This window comes from Onychostoma macrolepis, chromosome 17, assembly GCF_012432095.1.
Source record: "Onychostoma macrolepis isolate SWU-2019 chromosome 17, ASM1243209v1, whole genome shotgun sequence".
NCBI classification, from domain to species: domain Eukaryota; kingdom Metazoa; phylum Chordata; class Actinopteri; order Cypriniformes; family Cyprinidae; genus Onychostoma; species Onychostoma macrolepis.
In genome coordinates this window covers 12,148-33,486 of record NC_081171.1, presented here as the reverse complement: position 1 = coordinate 33,486, position 21,339 = coordinate 12,148, and the positions used below count along the sequence as shown (strand labels likewise).

General features: G+C 38.4%; 1 protein-coding gene across 4 annotated transcripts; it reads right to left on the bottom strand.

The window, feature by feature from the left end:
- Window positions 1-7,232: 7,232 nt before the first annotated feature.
- LOC131523360 (adhesion G-protein coupled receptor G5-like) lies at window positions 7,233-13,322 on the bottom strand. Of its 4 annotated transcripts, XM_058749701.1 has the most exons (10): window positions 13,244-13,268; window positions 12,893-12,946; window positions 11,023-12,071; window positions 9,357-9,519; window positions 9,140-9,280; window positions 8,847-8,960; window positions 8,722-8,758; window positions 8,497-8,597; window positions 7,683-7,804; window positions 7,233-7,593 (listed from the first exon to the last, which is right to left on the bottom strand). In XM_058749701.1, exons 3-10 carry the CDS (start codon window positions 11,028-11,030, stop codon window positions 7,302-7,304), a joined length of 978 nt encoding a protein of 325 aa, XP_058605684.1. In that variant the 5' UTR covers window positions 11,031-12,071; window positions 12,893-12,946; window positions 13,244-13,268; the 3' UTR covers window positions 7,233-7,301. The 4 variants fall into 4 exon arrangements, with proteins under 4 accessions (XP_058605684.1, XP_058605683.1, XP_058605685.1 ...); XM_058749700.1 differs by having other exon boundaries at window positions 11,023-12,946; window positions 13,244-13,322; XM_058749702.1 differs by lacking the exon at window positions 13,244-13,268 and having other exon boundaries at window positions 11,023-11,103; window positions 12,893-12,938.
- Window positions 13,323-21,339: the final 8,017 nt, after the last annotated feature.

The window sequence follows — 21,339 nt, the reverse complement described above, 5'->3', positions numbered from 1 at the left end:
CTTTGCAGATGTGGCGGTGCCTACGGCTGTAAAAAGCACACTCTAGATGGCCACCTACTGTAGATGCTACATGCATACTAGACTATGTGTCTTGTGTGAAATTGGAATAACTGCAATACTGGAATTGTAAAGAGATTTCAAGTGACGTGTGTCTGTCGAGTTTGTTTGTCTCCTGAGTGGTGCACTCTGCTATTTTCCATATAGCTGCAATTAAGCCATGTATAGGAGCATAGAATTGCCATGTGACCACAGTGTGATTTCACTGTCTTAACAATGAAAATGCTTTCCTCACAGCAGGATTCAATACCTCTGAACCTTGCACTTTATCATGCTCCATAACAAGAAACACTGGTGTGGAAGCATTTATAGCCAGATCACACTTCATACTCACATTCTCATGCTGGCTCCCTTACAACAGGACCAAATTTGCATCACAATTGTAAAACTTCCTTGCCTTTGTTTGGAGCATGATTACACTGACACACAGCCACAGCTAAATGCAGCCACACATACTACAATTTGATCTTCACACACAGAGTGAAATCTACATCTGTCTGATACTGCCTCAAAAATGTATGCATAGAAAGAATTTTTTATTTTTTTTTAAATCTAGACTGTATTACAATTGTGGATTTCATCCCGTTTTTGTTTTCTTTTCTTTGGGTTTACCTTATCACTTATGTCACAAAGTTTCAAATGTAAATTAATATTTCTCACTTGTGGCAAAGTATAAAAAAAATTGCATTGACATATGTATGTTTTTGAAACCTTTCTGAAGCTTTAGGCCCACTTTGGCCTAAATATCTGTCACTCTGTTTTTTTTAAATATATTTTGTTGCCTTGAAAGTATTTGTTTTTATAATAGGGAAATTAGTTTGGCTGTAATACCCAGACAACTTGCAAAATAGTAAAACCAACATGACAAACAATCGTGATAAAATCGTGACTCGTGATGTTCCTGAAAAAAATTGTGATATGATATTTTTGCCATATCGCCCACCCCTACATTCATATAAACAACAAATTCAATATTTAGGATTTTCTTCCAATATTTCATGCATCAGTGATCTTGCTCTACCTGCTACAGTATTTTCTCCTCTTTGCGTCTGTCCTCAGCGTCTCTGGCCTCTGTTAACGGCCATTTACAGACTTCGTATTTCCACACAAATTACATTTTGGAAAATGATTGCAGTGCAGTGTGTGTACCCTGAACAGAAATCAGTCAAAATAAAACAAAAATGTCCAGTCGACTAGTAGGTGCATCTGTACTCCATTGTATAAATTAAATATGCATTAATCATTGTTAAAGCTACAAAGTTACTCGCCAAGATTGGTATTTTGACGTACACACAGAACACAACACGCGAGTAATAAATGGAGTTGTCTTTCACGTCTTGGCCATCGGGCACTCCTTATTGTCGAGCTCTGCTTTTGAAATGGTACTGCCCAGATGCAGCTTTTGTACCATTTTTTTTCTGAGTGTACAGTGGCGGAGCCAGAGGGGTGTTCAGGGTGGCACTGGACACCCCTGACATCTGATTTGCCAAAATTTAATATGCTACTATTTAATTTTCGGTAACACTTTATTTTAATGTGTCCATAATACAGAGTAATTACCTAATTAAGTACTCAGTAGTTGTTACGGGGCTGACGAGACGAGAGGCGTGCGGATCCATTTGCAGACTTTATTGGCAACAGAGAGGTGGTCGTACAGGCAGGGTCAAACAATGGCAAACAGGTATAATATGGACGAGACCAAGAGTAACCAGAGACAAGCGTGGGTCGACGATCAGCGTACAGAATCCAAAGGGGCGAGACAGGAGAGGTAATCCAAAACGTAGTGATAGTCTAGGCAGGGGAAAACACGATTAAACAAAGGCAAGGCTAGGAAAACTAACAGGGCTCTGCATGCATTATCGCTGCCCTACAGAGCTCCGTTAGTTTCCCTAGTCTTGTCTTGCCTCGCCTAGCCTAGCCTTTGTTGGATTGTGTTTTCCCCTGCCTGGACTATCGCTGACGTTTTGACTACCTCTCCTGTCCCGCCCCTTTGGATACTGTTCGCCGATCATCGACCCACGCTTGTCTTTGTCTACTCTTTGTCTCGTCCATGTTATACCTGTTTGCCATTGTTTGACCCTGCCTGTACGACCAATGCCTCTGCCTAATAAAAGCCTGCGAATGGATCCGCACGCCTCTCGTCTCGTCAGCCCCGTAACAGTAGTAGCCATTGTACTTAAATGAAATAAAATGTACTTACCATGTAACTAAGTTATGGAACAGCCTGTAATAAGTTTGTAATTATGTAGATGTAATAGCTACTGTTACGAGACTGTTACACAGCTACTTATGTAAACAAAAGATTGTTACATGTGTTGCAGACTTTATACAACGCAATTATAAATGTAAGTACACGGACATAAGCTACTTAAAATAAAGTGTATCAAGATTGTACTTAAGTGTACTAGTAGCTGTGTAACCTACTCGGTCTGTTACATATGTGTAACAATAGCTGCCTATTACATCTACATAATTACAAACTGTAATTACAGGCTGTTCCATAACTTAGTTACATGGTAAGTACATTTTATTTCATGTAAGTACAATGGCAACAACTAAGTACTTAATTAGGTAATTACTCTGTATTATGACACCTTAAAATAAAGTGTTACCTAATTTTCTTTTTTTAATTGTACTGAAAGAAGCCTTTCAGCCTCTGCTTACCAGTATTAATTTTGTCAACGAAGACGAAAAATATTTCTGTGACTAAGACGAGACGTTGAAGAGCTAAAACTAATATCTGATGATAAAAACTATGACGGAATTTATGCCGCGTCTTCGTTAACAAGACGAGATGGGACTAGAATGTTCTTTGACGACTACCGGACATTCAAAATGCATCCTATAGGCTAAGTTATCTGTCTTGTCTTTCAAAATGTCACGAATCCAGTCTGTGAACTTCCATTCACCCTCCACCAGAGGTCACTCGCTCACCACATTGACTCCATGACACTGGACACCATTTCCCATCATTCATTGCACTGATTGAACACGGCTGATTGCACTAATCACACGCACACCTGATACTACGCACACACTGATTACATACCTTATTTAAACCCTGGACTTTCTTTCCCTCACTGCCGAGTATTGTATGCACATATCCCGCTACTACGGAGCCCACTTAGTTGTCTTAGTCTTGCCTGTTTTCCCGTGTTTGTTTTCTAGCCTGTGTTCCCTGGATTAACCCTTGCCTTGCCGTTTGGACACTGTTTGCACCTCTCTTGGATTCTTGCTCGTGTACCTGGATTATCTCTCTGCCTTGCCCCATTGGATACTGTTCGCCGATCGTCGACCCACGCTTGCCCTAGGATTACTCTTTGTCTTGTCCCTGCCATACCTGTTTGCCATTGTTTCGACCCTGCCTGTATTTATGACCATGCCTTTAAATAAAAGCTTGCACATGGATCTGCACCTCTCAGGTCTCATCAGCCACGTTACACAAAATGTGTGTCCCTGTCATTGGATTGCAATCAGATGAGGGGCGTTTGCATATCTATTTTCAATATGGCAGTCGCAGTGGACGGATAGGCTACCGAAACGCGAACTAGCGATCTGAAACAATGGTCTCAGCACCCGAAGGGTTAGGGATAGGGTGACCAGAACTCTCGTTTTTCCCGGGGGTCACAATTCGTTGCCGATTTAACTTAAAGTTAGTCTCTCCCACGCACACGCTCCACTTCAGTGTGCAATCAGTTCTCAGTGCTCAAATACACACACAGCAGTCCAAATGTCAATCGTGTAGAGTATCTCACTAAATACAGTCGGTTATGGCTTAAGTGAACATAAACAGGTGGGTGAAAACTAGGGTTGTTCCGATTCCGATACTAGTATTGGAAATTCCACCGATGCCACAAAAAATTCTGGCATCGGTATCGGCGAGTACTTGAACCCATGTACCGATCCGATACCATTTTCTTAAACAAGACCTATAGTTATGCGCGCTAACTTTGCTTAACGCCAGGGCTGGACTGGTAATCGGGCATACCGGGCATTTTCTCGGTGGGCCGATGCACTGAAGGGGCCGACAGAATTTTTATTTTATTTTTTTTTTTTTTTGCCAAGGACCATCACGCAGGGACTACGAGCAGCCAGTGTCCCATTGGTTTGTCTCCTGTGTAAACCACCCAATCACAATGCGCTATAGACGGAGCCATGAAGTGTTTTGCTCTGCCTATAGAACGCTTCGCCCCAACTTCCTCGTCGGCTTTTCCCACGTTTTCACAGCAGCTTTATCAAGAACAGGCTCTAAAGGTGTAAAGAGCCAGGCAGGAGGAGGAGAGGAGAGCAGTTGAATCAGTAAAGTGCTTGATAGGGACTGTGCGTGCGCCATTAGTGCAGAATACGCAAACACTTTTTAATAAAACGTAAATTCGTCAACCCCTATTTTTTTGCCAAGTCATGTCAAGTGTGTTCATAGAGGTTTCCATGGGCCAATGCGAATAAATTTAAATTAGAAAAGACACGATATTGTCAGACCTGATGTTTTTTTTTTATTCAAAACAACTAAATGCAATGATACATATCTACACTACCAGTCAAAAGTTATTGAACAGTAAGATTTTTAATGCTTTTTTAAAGAATTCTCTTCTGCTCACCAAGCCTGCATTTATTTTATCCAAAATACAGCAAAAGCAGTAATATTGTGAAATATTTTTACTATTTAAAATAATTGGTTTCTATTTGAATATATTTTAAAATGTAATTTATTCCTGTGATCAAAGCTGAATTTTCAGCATCATTACTCCAGTCACACGATCGTTCAGAAATAATTCAAATATTAGCTGCTCAAAATACATTTATGACCTATGTGTGTGTGTGTGTGTGTGTGTGTGTGTGTATGTGTGTATATATATATATGGTGGTGGGCCACCAGGACCAAAAAATACCAAGGCCGATGTTTTGTCCCAGTCCAGTCCAGCCCTGCTTAACGCTGCAAATCGGAAATCAATTCTTCTTCGCTGCTCAGAATGCAAACACAGGAAGCTGTGCTGTGTTGCCACAAGCAACCACTATTTAGAGCAGCGAAGAAGTACAAACTTGCTAGCACATTGCCAGTAAATCACTTGCATATGCGACTAAATAATGTCTAATATTAGCCACTGGCTATTAAATAATCAGATGTTACTATGTGTGAGTTGGAGGCTATGTATAAATTTAGCACAGATATATTTTCACTCGCCGAACAGTCTGATCGAGCGCTTCAGAGTTTCACTCTCCTTCAAGCAATCTGTTTTTCAGATCATCCGTATGAATGCGCAGCGCACCTGTATTTGACGTACCGTAAGCTCTAGTGTGAAGCGGACAACTCGCCGTCGCTTTGCTTTTTTCCTCACACGCAGAGAGAGAGAGTCTTACATGTAGCACGTCAATTCTGCATGGTATGTAAACGATATTCATTGTTGTATTTTCCTGTCAAAATAACGGAGTTCCTTTGGAATTCTTCAGCGTAACTGCTGGGTTCTCCGGTAGTAGGCGGAGCTAATGCGCAAACGACAATCTCATTGGCTGGCGCTCACCTATTATCGTCCCTGTTTTGATTTCAGCAAATCAGTTCGAGCCAATGCAGACAACGTGATTAATATTCATGAATCCAGCAGCTCGTTAATCCTTAGTGCGTTTATATTGTTCTTAGTAGAATTCATAGTATGATTATTATCTTATCAGTATTATTGATAGTTTTTCCCATTTTACAGAAACACTGAATGACCAAAAAAGCACCACCACCAGTCCTAAGTTCAGTTAAAATGACTAATATGCATTCATACGTGGTTACCAAGTTTTAAATCTAATTTCTAAAGTTCTATCGTTAAATAATACTTGATTATCATAATATATTTATAATGCTTGACTGACTGATGTTAAGAGTGTACTTTTTCCAAACATTATACATTATGTTTTTTGTTTACTTGCCAGACTATCTATCTATCTATCTATCTAAAGGGTATCGGAACATCTCTAGTGAAAACTAAATGTGTGTCAGTATTACATGCATGACTTCCGTCTTAAATGGACAGCATCACGCATTCCTAATTAAATACCTGTGCCATTAATGTTAACAACAAAATATGTTAAATGTAAACATGTTAAGTAAACCTACTGTATCTGAAAAATTTGTATCTCTACCCAAGAATGAAAATTGTCATAATTTATTCCAGTTTTTCCAAATTTAATCCTTGATTCGGATTTATCATAAGCTTAATTGATTTGGTCTAAAGAGAGAAGAATTAATGACTATTTTTGTTTGAAGACTACATATAAAATAGGTACCAAAATTAACTGCAGTTTGACTAAAAGTAATGACTAAAAGTTGACAAAAATGACTTTTCGTCGAATAAAGCTAGACTAAAACTATGAAAGACTCAAATGACTAAAATGTGACTAAGACTATTAAGCATTTTCGTCTCAAGATAAAGACTAAATCAAAAATGGCAACAATGCTGCTTACTCTCACACCATTCATTCATTTTCTTATGGAGTGAAAAACATCGCAGAGTAAAGAGAACACAGACAACGTGCTGACAGACAAGACAGAGCAAGTGTTTCACCTAATCACTCAGTGTTTCAACCGCGGAAAGACAGCAACCTGAGAACATTGTTACATAACCTCAGAAAATCCATTCCGTGTCCATAAACTAGGGAGAAAAATGTACACTAGAGAGGATAATTTTGCCAAAAATTACATTATATTTTTACTCATATAATTACTTTTTATTATAATTAATAAAAATGTATAGATATTTAGTTATTTATAAAAAACGGTCTAATATGAACTTGTATATGAATCAATTGTTACTTTTAACCTTAACAATAGGGTTCCCTGTATGGTTTAGTTTAGAAAAATTGAGGAAAAAAATAGTGTATTTAATCACAAGCTTGTTAATTATTCCTGAATAATTCTCACTCCAGACTGAACTCAAAAGTTGGCAGCCCTGTCTGAAGTAAGCTGAAGTTTTAGGTTTCCTTAACAACATTTACAAAATTCAATGTATAAGTTAATGTTAGATATTTTGCTCTAATTGCTGTTTAATCAGATGATAGAAATAAGTAGACCAAATAGACTAACATTTGAAGTTATGGTAGAAATGTACTGTATAGCTAATGTGGGGTAATGTGAAGTAATTAGCAATCGTAGGAGTTATTCATGCTTTTTTTTTTTTTTTTGCCAGGTTGGAGTTATACACCGATTTTCTGTAATTGTTTATGGACCCCATGAATTAGCCTTGCATGTACAAAACTCTAGCTCAGCTACTGAGAGCGTATAACTCACCCCAGCCCAACACGGTGATCTTCCTCATGTAGTTTGTGATGGTGACGTTATGTCTGAGGAGCCATAAGTACATATGAAGAGCTTGAATGAAGAACCAGGTGAATGAGGCCAGCATGGAGTAATGCAGGAGCAGCGCTATGAAGACGCACGCAGCGTTGTCTTGTGTGTTAGCGACGCTCTCGTTTGACAAAAACGAGACATTCAGTAGAAACAAAGCCACAAACATGTTCATCAAGATCTTCGTGGCCTGATTTGATTTGGCTTTCCTATTAAAACATAAAACAACTGTTTTTGCAACATAAGTTAATACTTAAATAGCAGCACTAACTATATGATATATGTTAAGATACTCTACCGCAGCAAGAAATGCATGAATAAAGCGATGGACAGAAAAAACATGGAGATGCCGCAGCCGATATAAGTGATATAAGTCAGTGATTCCAGATCCTGCGCTGTGATGTTTGCATCTGGTGGAGACTGAGGAATCAGAGAAAACAGAACACAAAACAGATCAGCAGGAGGATTTTTTTGGCGAAAATCTGATCTTGTTATTAAGGTCTTTCATTTTTAAATATATCAACAGTAGCCAATTTGGCAGGTTGTGATTCATAAATTGTTTTATCACTTTGCTCTATCAGATAAAACATGCCATTTTGCGTCTAAAATGAAATCAATTTATAGTCATTATTGATGAAATAAACTCACTGTCTAAAATAAGTTATGACTGCTGCTTATTCACACTAAAATCAATACTGGTCTGCACTTCACTATAATGTAAATGCATTCATGCAGTGCATTCTTTTACAAATAAACTAAAAGAGTAATGTGGGTGCAGATGCGAAGTACACATTTCTGCAATAAGAACCTAATATTTGGCATAGAGAATCTATGCCTACACAGAAGTAAGCCCTGTCTAGGCACTGCCCCAGTATGTTTGTGTCAAGCCATTTTTCAGCTTGGTTGTTTGATAAGAGAGAGATATGTAATGTAGGAGTTGCAATAAATACTTTAACTATCAGCAACAGAGGACTCTTATTCTGTTGCACTGATTCTGAACTGAAGAAGATATGATGACAGCACCATTTGATCTTTGCTTGACAGTTTCATTTAATCTTTAAATGAAACATGAATGATGAAAGTGTAAGTTCTTCTTCTCAGAAGCTTCTCACCATCAGCACTGCAAAGAACGTCAGATGTGAGCAGGAGCACTTTATGGTGGTGTTGTTGATTCTTACTGTCTCACAGCCAAACATTGTCCAATTAAGTTTGCCTTCAGAGAAAAGAGAGTGACAAATGAAACTGATTATAAAAAAATGAATCATATAAAATAAACTGTTTTGTTAAAACTGATCAGTACAGCCATAAATAAATATATATAATTTAATTTAAAATACCTTTGCCATGCCAAGAGCTGCAGGACACCTTACTTTCCTGAAAGAACAAGTAAAGTTTATTTTTTTTTTTTTCCACATTGTCTGGTCATTATAACAAATAAGTTCTGAAACAAAACCTTCATAACCTTATCATTATTTGTAAAGAACATCTCAATGTTGTCGGTAAGGTTGGAGATGTTGGCCCTCATTGTTATTCCATAAACCTCGTTGTTCAAAACAGTCTGATTTATAGTTTGATTCTAAATCAGAAACCAGGAAAGAACAATCATGAATAAAATATTAATGTGTGTCAATATAGCAGATCAAAAAGGTTTGTCTAAAAGTAGATTTTTATTTATTTTATTTTTTTTAATATTTCCATACAAGACTTAAAGTAAAAAAAAATAAATAAAAAAAAAATCATAGATGCATACAGTACCTTATTTCTCAAGTTTTTGAAACGTAGAACTCCAACAAATGCACTTCCATTATTTTGAAGACGTGATTTATCAAAAGCCTCCTTGGAAATCTTTGCTAACCAGGAACAGCTTGTATTCAGGTCACTTTGACTGTCAACAACCTGTGAAAAGAAGAATTGTCATGATAACTGAATGAATCATACAATGTTTTAATGCATCTTAGCTCTTAGGTTTTACCATAGCATGATCTGAAGAGTAGCATATGTTGATGTCTTTGGTTTCTGTGTTCTTGGCTTGTACATGAAGAAAACCAACACCATCCTCCGTGACAATAGCCTCACTGCTTTTATTGCTTTTTTCCATCTCTTCCATCTGAGACTCCAGATTGTCCAAGGCTTCTCTGTAAAATGGATTGAATCACATGGTATTCTGTAACAGGTTTTAGACTTGATATCTACAGGTAACTGCACACTTACGATGCCTTTGATGGATCAGTATATCCTTCCTTAACTGTAGTTGGACTGCGAGTTGCATCATATGGTTTGAGAGTTGATGTGGGATTGTGAGTTATCAAATGTGATGTTGAATTTGTAGTTGGATTGTGAGATGTGTTGTATGACAGTGGTATGACAGTGGTTGATCTTCCATCAACACAGGTTACACACATCCAATTACACGTATTCCCATCATTCCCATTATTTCCATTATTACCATTATTACAATTAGTTCCATTATTTCCATTATTGCCATTATTGCCATTATTTCCATTATTACCATTATTACAATTATTTCCATTATTTCCATTATTACAATTATTCCCATTATTACAATTATTTCCATTATTCCCATTATTTCCATTATTACCATTATTACAATTAGTTCCATTATTCCCATTATTTCCTTTATTTCCTTTATTTCCATTATTCCCATTATTTCCATTATTCCCATTATTACAATTATTCCCATTATTCCCATTATTACAATTAGTTCCATTATTCCCATTATTACAATTATTCCCATTATTTCCATTATTCCCATTATTACAATTAGTTCCATTATTCCCATGCAGAATGTATCTGCTTCCTTCATTCCTTCAACACAGAAATAAATAGATGGATTTTATTACAATTGTGCAATAATTGAAACAATTTCAAAGATTAAAGTGCTGTAAAATATGATATGTTGGTTATGTAAGGGATAATCAACGGCTAGCTGTGCATTAAACAATTTGAATGCACGACGTGGAGGCGAAGAACTTTGCCTTCGCGAAGTGCATTCAAATCGCTTAATGTACAGCTAGCCGCTGATTATCCCGTTATGCCATGGTCATTTGCCAGCATTCACATATTACAGATGTTAATAATATTTGCGCTGCAATATTTGACCGGAACGATAAAAATGATGGTTGTTTTCATCTGTATTACTATTTAACTGTAACTGTATGTTACTATGGTTACCAATGTTTATAGGAAACGCATTAATATAGAACGTGATTAAACTGACCTGGAACTACCTGTGCAGTTCAACGAATTTAATCAACACCTGCCAGCCAATCAGAATCCAGTATTCAGACAGACCATGGCATAATTATAAACTAAGAAACACTGTTCATCAGTTCCCATATATATTATAGGCATGATCAAATCGTATTATTGCAATAATTGAATTTGTCATGCTTTCAATAACTGCTCATTTAAAGCACTAAACATTGCCAACTTATCATGAATTACTCAGTGTGCTTTTCAAAGTACATTTTACGGTAAAGGCCTATGCATGTCAGTTCACATGTTGTACTATATTTATTTTTATTCTGAAATCAAATCTTGATGGGTGTGAAACAGGCAACTGAAACAACTACTGAAAAGCAGTTTATAAATCTAGATGTAGTTTATAACAGACTTACCGCTGCATATAGGCCTATCATTGTTATGTTGGGTGTTTCTACATTTCTCTTCAGGATCAACAGGATTGATATTCTGACATCCTTAAGAGATCACGACAACACATAGTTCAAGATAATCATGAAATAATTCATATGGAAAAAAAGTTCTGCACTGAATAGTAATAAAAGAACAACATAAGAATAAAACACAAAAATAGTTCAAACTGATTGTATGATAAAAATGTAGCCTTTAATTTACAGCTTGCTCACAATAGATAATAGCCAACACTGACATCCTATTATGAGTTTTGTTACTCAGGTTTTAGAACTTTTAGAAGATTTATTCTATTCTGGCCCCCCCTAACGATTGAAAGATTTTAAATATTTGTTCATTATTGTTTTCAACATTCAAAAATAAATATGCACATAATGTAGTTATTTTAATACATTTTAAATTCTTGTTGTTTTGTAAATAAATTTATAAAAAAGGAAGGAAGGAAGGAAGGAATGAAGCATTTATATAGCGCTTTTATTGTGTATTGCTATACACCCAAAGCGCTTTACAATCATGTGGGGGGTCTCTCCTCAACCACCACCAATGTGCAGCATCCACTTGGATGATGCGACGGCAGCCACAGGACAACGGCGCCAGTGCGCTCACCACACACCAGCTACAGGTGGAGAGGAGAGAGAGTCATAGAGCCAATCAAGTGGATGGGGATTATTAGGAGGCCATGATTGACAAGGGCCAGTGGCAGGAATTTGGCCAGGACACCGGGGTTACACCCCTACTCTTTACGATGAGTGTCATGTGATTTTTAATGACCACAGAGAGTCAGGACCTCGGTTTAACGTCTCATCCGAAAGACGGTGCTCTTTTGACAGTATAGTGTCCCCATCACTATACTGGGGCGTTAGGACCCACACAGACCACAGGGTGAGCACCCCCTGCTGGTCTCACTAACACCTCTACCAACAGCTACCTAGTTTTCCCAGGAGGTCTCCCATCCAGGTACTGACCAGGCTTTAGCTTCCATGGGCAACCGGTCTTGGGCTGCAGGGTGATATGGCTGTGGGCAAAAAACCTAATAGTAAGAAGTTTCCGTGTGACGAATCTGCATTTTAGTGGATAATAGCTTATGCTATATATTGCTTGCCTGTTGCATGGCGTAAATGGATATTTAGCTTTTTACAACATACAACAACTGCAGAGGAATCTGGACCTAACCAAAATAAAGTCAGATGAAGATGCTGATGCTTGATGACTCATAAAGGTGATCCGCAAGATGCTCTGTTGTAGCAGCTGAGTGTTTTACATTTATGTCAGGAAAAGGACCATTTACATCCAAATGTAATTTAATGCACACAAAACAAAACCTAGAAATAGATTTCAGAACACAAATTGCTTAATTGTCCATTTTCAGTAAGATTTAACGTTAATAAATATGTTTGTGTGCCTGCTTTTGTGCGTTTAACTTGAATCATGTCCAACAGATATCTGTTTTAAAGCAGTGGGTAATTCACTTGTCAATTTGTTTAAAATCTACTTTGCGATTCTGTTGACAAAAATATTTATAGTGCATTCTATTCAACTTGTTTATTGCTAGCGCAGCCTTTACCAGTAATTTGTGTGCAATGTTTCTGGTCACACGCTTGCTGCTGCTTTATGTAATCATAGTAAAACCACTTAAATAGTACACAGAGTGTGAATTTGTACATTTTACTACAGAAATGCTAAAATGTATTTAAAAGTTTGACTGACCAAATCGACTCAAGCTCAAACGTCAAACTATGCCTATGGTTACACCCTCCTGTTAAATAACCTACTGTCTATGTTGAAAACATAAGCTGAAATTAAAAACAATACAACGGTGGATGAATCTAATCTTACCTGTCTGTGGAATTATGGCACTGATGCCAACATTTGCCTGGCAAGTCTCAATTTCTGTAAAAGAGAAGAGATGAAACAAGATTCATGTTCTTGATCTCATTACAGAGCTTACAGGACAATGAAAATTCAGACTGCATTTAAAGAGCTTGTTTTCTAGATAACTGCAGTCTTAAGCATGCTAGGATCTGTTTTTGGTTTGCGTTGAGAACAGTGATAAATCATTGTGGATGGATTTGTTCTCATGTGGTGTTGTCATGTATCTGTAGGGGCTGCTGTGCACTAAAAAGAACAACAAAAAAACCCTCACAGTCTTCAACATTAACACTGTGTTTGTTGTAGTATGACACACACCTGTTGAATTCAGGACTGATAACAGACAATTAGATTCATCTGGTAATAACCACAGTTTTATGCCTTGAACCAGGTCATTCATTCTGATTTCATAATTCCCCTGCTGTTTTATGTTGAAACTATATGATCTGCATTGTCCTGAAACCACAGAGAACATTTACATTTGTTGAATAAATACTTTTTTAAAGAGCTTTGAACTCAAGAATGATTTATAAATAAAATATAAGAAGGCTTTACCAAGAGAAGAGATATTTAGTTTGACAATTTGTTCATCATCTGATAGACGTTCACAATTTATATCTGATAGAAAAACAGAAATGAACTCAATGAGTTTGTCAGTAGTCACAAGTGCTTTCAGATAATAAATCTGCAGTATTCACACAGTCATGTTAGCAGTATATTTCACATCTACCTGGAACTGTTGAGCTACTGCTGTTCCAGAAACACTGATCTGTCGAACTGACTTGGATTATCAGTTTTTCTGAGCAGGCTGTACAAACACAACATTATTAGACTATTAGATAATGATGTATGACATGATATAACACTCTTTATTCCATGGTCTGTCTGAATACTGGATTCTGATTGGCTGGCAGGTATGCAGTCATTTTAATCACTGTTCCATATTAATGCGCTGCTTTAATTGATGCACACAAACCCACACACATCACTGGCACATCGCACACAGAGAGAGAGAGAGAGAGAGGTTGGAGATCACAGATTGCACTGCACACACACAAACTTGTTGTCAACGCTTCCCCGCGATTTTTATAAATAAAATAACCTAGTAGATTGCTACATTATATTCCTCAGCAACGAGGTGGTAAAATCGCTGTTTTTGAAGTAATTCATTGTTTGTATAGAGAGAAGACGCAGCACGCACTGTCATCTCTCTCTCTCTCTGTCGATAATTAATTGAAATACATGCTAGTATAGACCAATTTCGTGTAGACTTCACGTCACTCGGTTACGTCACTCGCAGCTGCGCGCACAGTGTGGTGGCAGAAACACACGGTAACAAGTGGAGTGAAACGGGAAAAATCAACGGAATAAGAGAAAATGTTTTGTCGTGCCTTTGGATGTCAGAATCGGAATGCAAATCATTTTTATAGAATACTGTCGTCAAAAACGCCATTTGAAGCTAAACGCAGACGTTTAAATGGACAGACTAATGAATGAAACCTGCGATTACTCTACTTTTAAAGCATAAATTTGATTTAAACAAGTAGTCTACATAATATTCACATATGCAGCTCATAGGGAACATATTATATTTGCCCTACAGTTACAGCATTAAATACTTTTTAAACCTATAACATTTTACATTTAACGTTACCTATTTTGTCTCACAATTCTTTTTTGAGATTTTTTTCCTCGCAAATACAACTTTATATCTCGTATTTCGGACTTTATAACTCGATTTAACTCAACAATAGCGAGTTTGTCCATTCTGAAGGGAAAAAAAGCCAGAAGTGTGGGATATAAACTCAAAAGAGAGAATGGCGAATTGATTTTTCTTTTCAGAATTGTGAGATATAATCTTGGAATTGCGAGAATAAAGTCAGAATTTTGAAATATAAACTCAAATGTACCTTTTTTTATTCTTTTATTCCATGATATCCATAGACCGCCACTTGAAAACTGTCATTTTCTGCCACCAGATAGGCTCCGACCACAAAAAAGTCATCACTGTTTGCAAACACCAAATTGGTCTATAATTAATTCAAAAAAATTATGTGATCTTACCGCACTAAGATCATCTCTGAGTCTGATTTGAAGCGGGCAGAATGCTACAGCTAACGAACCATAACTGACGAAAATAACTCATTTTTACCCATTCGGTCAAATATTGCGCTGCAAAAAGCAATACTAATTTTAACTTGTCTATAACTTTGCAAATGACCATGGAATAAGCGGGATAATCAAGGGCTTGCCGTGGATTAAAGGATTTTCCTTTAATGCATGGCAAGCCGTTGATTATCCCGCTTCATTGGCATATAATTATTTTTAAGTTAACAAATGCATTTTTTAAAGCAACATACTTATCTGGCATGAAGCGCAACAGATGATCATCAGCCACAGCAAATTCTGCTTTTGTTGAGACATAATTCCCAGAGACAGCAACCTGATAGAAAAACAAGTGTTTACTTTTGTTTTCTTCAGACAGAGCTAATAAATCTTGAATCATTGTCTTATTACGTTCTTGAGGTAAAGTCCACAGTCCAAGAGTTGAGAGAGTTTGATGCGTCCACAAATGAAGCCGTTTGATTATGAGCCGCTGGACACTGACATACAGTTCATTTGAAAACATGCAAATCATGTTTATTTGGGCTTTAAATGAGAATTTCAGTATCTGCTTACAATCAGATCCAGTTTATCAAGCCACCCTTGTTCACAGAGAACTACATAAACAAAGCAAACAAATATTTAGTAGTAGACACAATTTGAAGATTCTAATGAAAAAGTAACTTTCATTAGTGGATATCTGTCATGATTTAGATACAGAAAATGTCATGTTTTTACACTTTGTTTGTGTACACATTTATAGGTGTGACTAAAGTGAATAACGATTTTTAGAGTCAGTCCATCATGATTAATAAAATTACATTTTATTAGCTTTATTAGAATCACATGAGAAATGCACACGAGAGAATCATAAGTGAGAAAACAATGATGGATTTGCTGATTAGGACTGTCCTCCAACATAGATAAAACATGCTTCATGGATAAAGGGTTTTGGAAGAGAGAACCTCTTCCAAAACCCTTTATCCATGAAGCATGTTTTATTAGATTGTACTGGTTTTAACTCTGTGAGAATTTTTTTATTCAGTTAACTATTTTGAAGAGATCTTCAACAGAGTTTAGCCAAATACAGTTTTAGCAAAAATAAATTGTAAAAATCTGATAAAATTCAGCCATTAATTTTCCTGCCATGAAAATAGCCACAGAAGCTGGCAAGGCGTTAAGCACAAACAAACTAACTAATTCTGACAGTTGTTTTTTGTTGTTGTTGTTTGTTTGTTTCCAGTAACCAAATACGTTTCACATCCCTGTGTGTGGATTTTACTAACCTGCTATCAAATAACAATAGGTTACTGTTCATAACCCTGGTTCTCTGAAACATCGAGTGGAGAGATCCACCTATGGGAAGGGCATCCTCGCCTGACCTCTGCGCATCCAATTGCACCAAGTCTGGCTTGACAGTCAGCTCTCTTTCCTCAGGTGAGCATATTCGCTTCTCGTGCAGCAAGCGGTGCAAACTTGGTGGATCTCTCCACTCGATGTTTCAGAGAACCGGGGTTACGAACAGTAACCTATTGTTCTCTTTCATCATCTCGTGTTCGAGATCCACCTATGGGAGATATGGACAACTCCCCGGTTGCCCAGTACACTCACAGTGAGGCCCTGTAAGCCAGAGGACGGTCACCTGGCAAGGCAGTGCTTGACACATCACCAAGCATCTGACCCCACACAAAGTGAGAATGCAATACCGGCCATGTAAGAAATGACAAGTGGTAACATGCATACAAAACCTGACAACATACATAATGCCAAAGGCATATATTATAGAATTATACATATGAATATATTGACATACATATAAAAATATAATAATGTGGCAGGGGAGGGTACAGATGACCTGCTTAATGAGATGAATAAGCCGGGCTGGACAACCCAGGCTTAAAAAGGTGTAAAGGGTCTAAGAGCACAAGGCTACAAAGAGCCCACACCAAAACTCTTAAGTAAGCTACCAGGGTGTGGGTAACATCAAGCTGGTAGTATATGACAAATGTGTGTGAAGAGGCCCAGCTTGCAGTGGCACAAATGTCCTGCAAGGGAAAAACTCCTTTAGACAGAGCCCACGAGGCCGCGATGGCCCTAGTGAACTGCACTCTGAGGCCCACATAGCCGCACTCCATTAGACTCATATGCCAGAGCTGGCTTCCACGAGCCAATGAGAGAGGCATTGGTTAGAAAAAGGGTTTCCCGGTGTTAAGGGGGCCCCAAGAATTGAAGAGCAGATCACTCCTCCTGAAAGGGCTGGTCCTGTCGGCTGGTCTCTGCACAACAGGACATAACGCATTTAGCCTCTGATCCTCCGTAGAGGAGAAAGGAGGAGGGTGAAGAGCAGAAGCTCAAACACTTTACAAGTGAAAGCTGGGAAGCATTCTGGCATAAAAGCCGGGTTAGGCCACAGAAAAACCTATCTCCACTGTGAGAGGTTTAGTGCACGAGGGATAAACAGAGCACACATGCAAATCACTGACATGTTTTGGTGGAAGCCAAGGCCAGGAGCAGAGCTGTCTTGAATGACAGAAGCTTACAGGAGATATCTCCCTGGGGCTCAAAGGGCTGTTGAGAAAGGGCATCCAGCACTATGGAGAGTCCCCAGTCTAGTGACTGGAAGGGAAAGGCGAGCGCCCTTCATAAATTGATGAAACTTGAGGGCGTGATGCCCCACCGTAGTGCCATCAAACCCAACATGGCATGCAGCAATAGCTGCTAATAGCCCAAAACATCAGTGACTGAGCAATGATATGAAATTAGCTGGTAAGAGATAAAACCCACCCAATGAACACGCTCATTTCCAGATGGCCCAGAGGTAGGACATGGACAGTCGAAGTCAAAGACCCCTTGTTCTGAGACATGTGCGAAACTGCACACTCGCTCCTTCCCTGAATTGCGAGAGGCAATTCATAAAGAAGAGAAAACGCTCTTGGGACAGGCACGTGCACGTTGTACTGGAATTCAGCTCCAGACACAGAAATGTCACATTCTGGGCAGGAGTGAAGTCATTCTTGCTCACGTTCACTCTTAAGCCGAGGGCTGTGATGTGAGCGAGTACACAGGCCGTGTTTTGCATCACTTGTAATGCGGTTTAGCTCCAGACACAGAAAAATATCACATTCTGGGCAGGAGTGAAAATGTTTTCGCTCACATTCACTCTAACAGCAAGCGCGGTGACCCTCTATGGCGAGGGGAGCAATGCTAGCTCGACCGACAAACATAGCTCTGGAGAGCGGAGAACTCAACTCTCAGCATGAGAGGGAACTCAGACGCTCAGAAGGGAGCGGCATGCACATTGGTGACCCTCATGGTGAGGGGAGCAATGCCAGCTCGACCCACAAGGAGAGCATATGGGACACAGAGCTCTGGGGGAGCGGAGAACCCAACTCTCAACATAAGAGGGAACTCAGACGCTCAGAAGGGAGCTGCATGCTCATAGGTGGCCCTCTATGATGAGGGGAGCAATGCTAACTCTACCAACAAGGAGAGCAACCCAACAGGGAGGCATAGAGAGGCCTAATAACCTGAGGCTGCTGATGACAGAGCTCTGGAGAGCGGAGAACTCTACTCTCAGCATGAGAGGGATCTCAGACGCTCAGATGGGAGTGGCATGCTCATAGGTGAACCTCAACGGTGAGGGGAGCGATGCTAGCTCGACCAACAGCATAGCTCTGGATAGCGGAGAACTCAACTCTCAGCATGAGAGGGAACTCAGACGCTCAGAAGGGAGCGGCATGCTCATAGGTGACCCTCAATAGTGAGGGGAGCAACGCCAGCTCGACCAACAAGGAGAGCATAGGGCTGAATGACAGAACTCTGGAGAACGGAGAACCCAACTCTCAGTATGAGAGGGAACTCAGATGCTCGGAAGGGAGCAGCATGCTCATAGGTGACCCTCTATGGTGAGGGTAGCAATGCTAGATCAACCATTGATGAAATTTTCGAATTTCATCAAGAGAAAATGAATTTTTTGGATGTGCTTGTTCTTCGCACTGCATCGGGCATCGAAACTACTTTGTATCGTAAACCAACTGACCGTAACACCATCTTGCACGGACAATCTTATCATCCTATGTCATTAAAGCGTTCGTTACCAATTTCACAATTTAGTCGTATTCGCCATATTTGTAGCAAAGATGCAGATTTTCAACAGCAATCACAAATCCTATCGGAGAGATTCAGAAAACGATCATATCGAGAAGAGTGGATCCAGTCTGCAGTGAGTCGTTTAAAGATGTATCGCAACAGGAGAGTCTTGTTAAAAACAAAAAATTTAAACGTCGGGTTAATTGTTATATTCAATATTCGCCTGTTTCGAAGGACATTCATCATGTTTTATTGAAACATTGGCACATCGTAGAGAGTGATCCCGGTCTCAAGAAGTGTTTTGATGAACCACCTCGTTTAGTGTACAAGAAAACACCCAGTCTTCGTAATATTTTGGTCAGATCTGATTTGAAACCTGCTCCTCATTTCTTGAATAAAATACCGTATGGGAATTACAGATGTGGTAACTGTCAACAGTGTAATTTCACATATTAGATTAGATTAGATTAGATTAGATTCAACTTTATTGTCATTACACAAGTACAGGTACAGGGCAACGAAATGCAGTTTAGGTCTAACCAGAAGTGCAATAGCAGCAAGTGCAGTATATACAATGGTTGAATAAGTGCAGGACAAGGATATGTACTGAATATATGTATAAATATATATAGAAAGATGGTTATTAATATAAACAGAATTTACAGGTGAATATGTATAGTGAATAAATATACAGAAATTTACAGGTGAATATGTATAGTGAATAAATATACAGAAATTTACAGGTGAATATGTATAGTGAATAAATATACAGAATTTACAGGTGAATATGTATAGTGAATAAATATACAGATGGCTATTACTATAAGCAGAATTTACAGGTGATATGTACTATCAATATAATATATATACAGATGACTATTACTATAAACAAGGTGTAAAAGTGCAGTGGAAGTGATTACAGATTACAATTAGACATACGGTGCAAAATGTTAATGTAAACATTGATAATGTAACAACAGTCGGCAGTGCAAATGAGCATAGTCCAATTTAGGTATGGTAGTGCAAGATACAAAAGTAAACAGTTGTTACTGTGATAAAAATTTACATTCAGTAGTGCAAATAAGGCAGATGTGAGGTAGGAGAGAAGAGTTAATAATATATGAGGAAGTGGATCAACGGGGGTTAGAGTTCAGTAAAGAGACAGCTCTGGGGAAGAAACTGTTCTTTAGTCTGCTGGTCCTGGTCCGGAGGCACCTGAAACGCCTACCGGAGGGCAGGAGAGAAAACAGTCTGTGGGCTGGGTGAGAGGAGTCCTTAAGGATGCTGCGAGCTCGATGCAGACAGCGTTTCCTCTGGATATGTTCGATGGCAGGTAGTGGAGTAAGTGGATATAAGACTATATACATATACATATGGATATACATTGACTTTCACACATCCTCATACGACGAAAATATTTAAGATTCGGGGTACGATTTCGTGCAAGACGGCTAAAGTTATTTATTTGTTTCGTTGCCCTTGTGGTTTATGTTATTTTGGTAAGACTAGTAGACCTTTGAAAATCGTATTTCTGAACATCGGTGTGCAATTAGACATTGCGATCCGAAAAGTCCAGAAGCTCAGCATTTTGTAAACTCGAGACATTCCGTTTCCACTCTTCAGTACATAGGAATAGAGTTAGTTATGTCCACGGCGCGGTGGTGACATTAATAAATTACTTTTACAACGTGAGGCCTTTTGGATTTTTACATTAGATACTTTGTCCCGAGAGGTTTAAATGAGGATTTTGATATTCGTCCATTTCTTTAAATATGGAATGCCTATCCAATTATGTGGCTTTTATACAGCTCCAATAAAGGTTTTGATGGTATTGGTTGAATTTATGTATGTAGGCAGGTATTAATTAATGTTGTTGTATTGTGTATCGAGAATTGTATTTTGTTATTTTGCATAGTTCTTTGTTGTTGTTGTTGTTTTTCTTTTGACTGCGGTTATTTTGGTTTATTCATTATTATCATTATTATATTGGTTATATTGTGTTAGGTCATGTGACCTTTTGTTCACATGTATAAATGGAGGCATATCAGTGTTGCTCATTTGTCTGATGAAGAGCCTGTGTGCTCGAAATGTTACACTCTATGTGAATTTTTATAAATAAATTTTTCTTTGATACTTTTGGAGCTTAGGTGTTGCCGACTTTGCATTTTCAATATGCTTCTATTTATTTATTTTTTAATATGAATTTTCATCATTTTTAAACC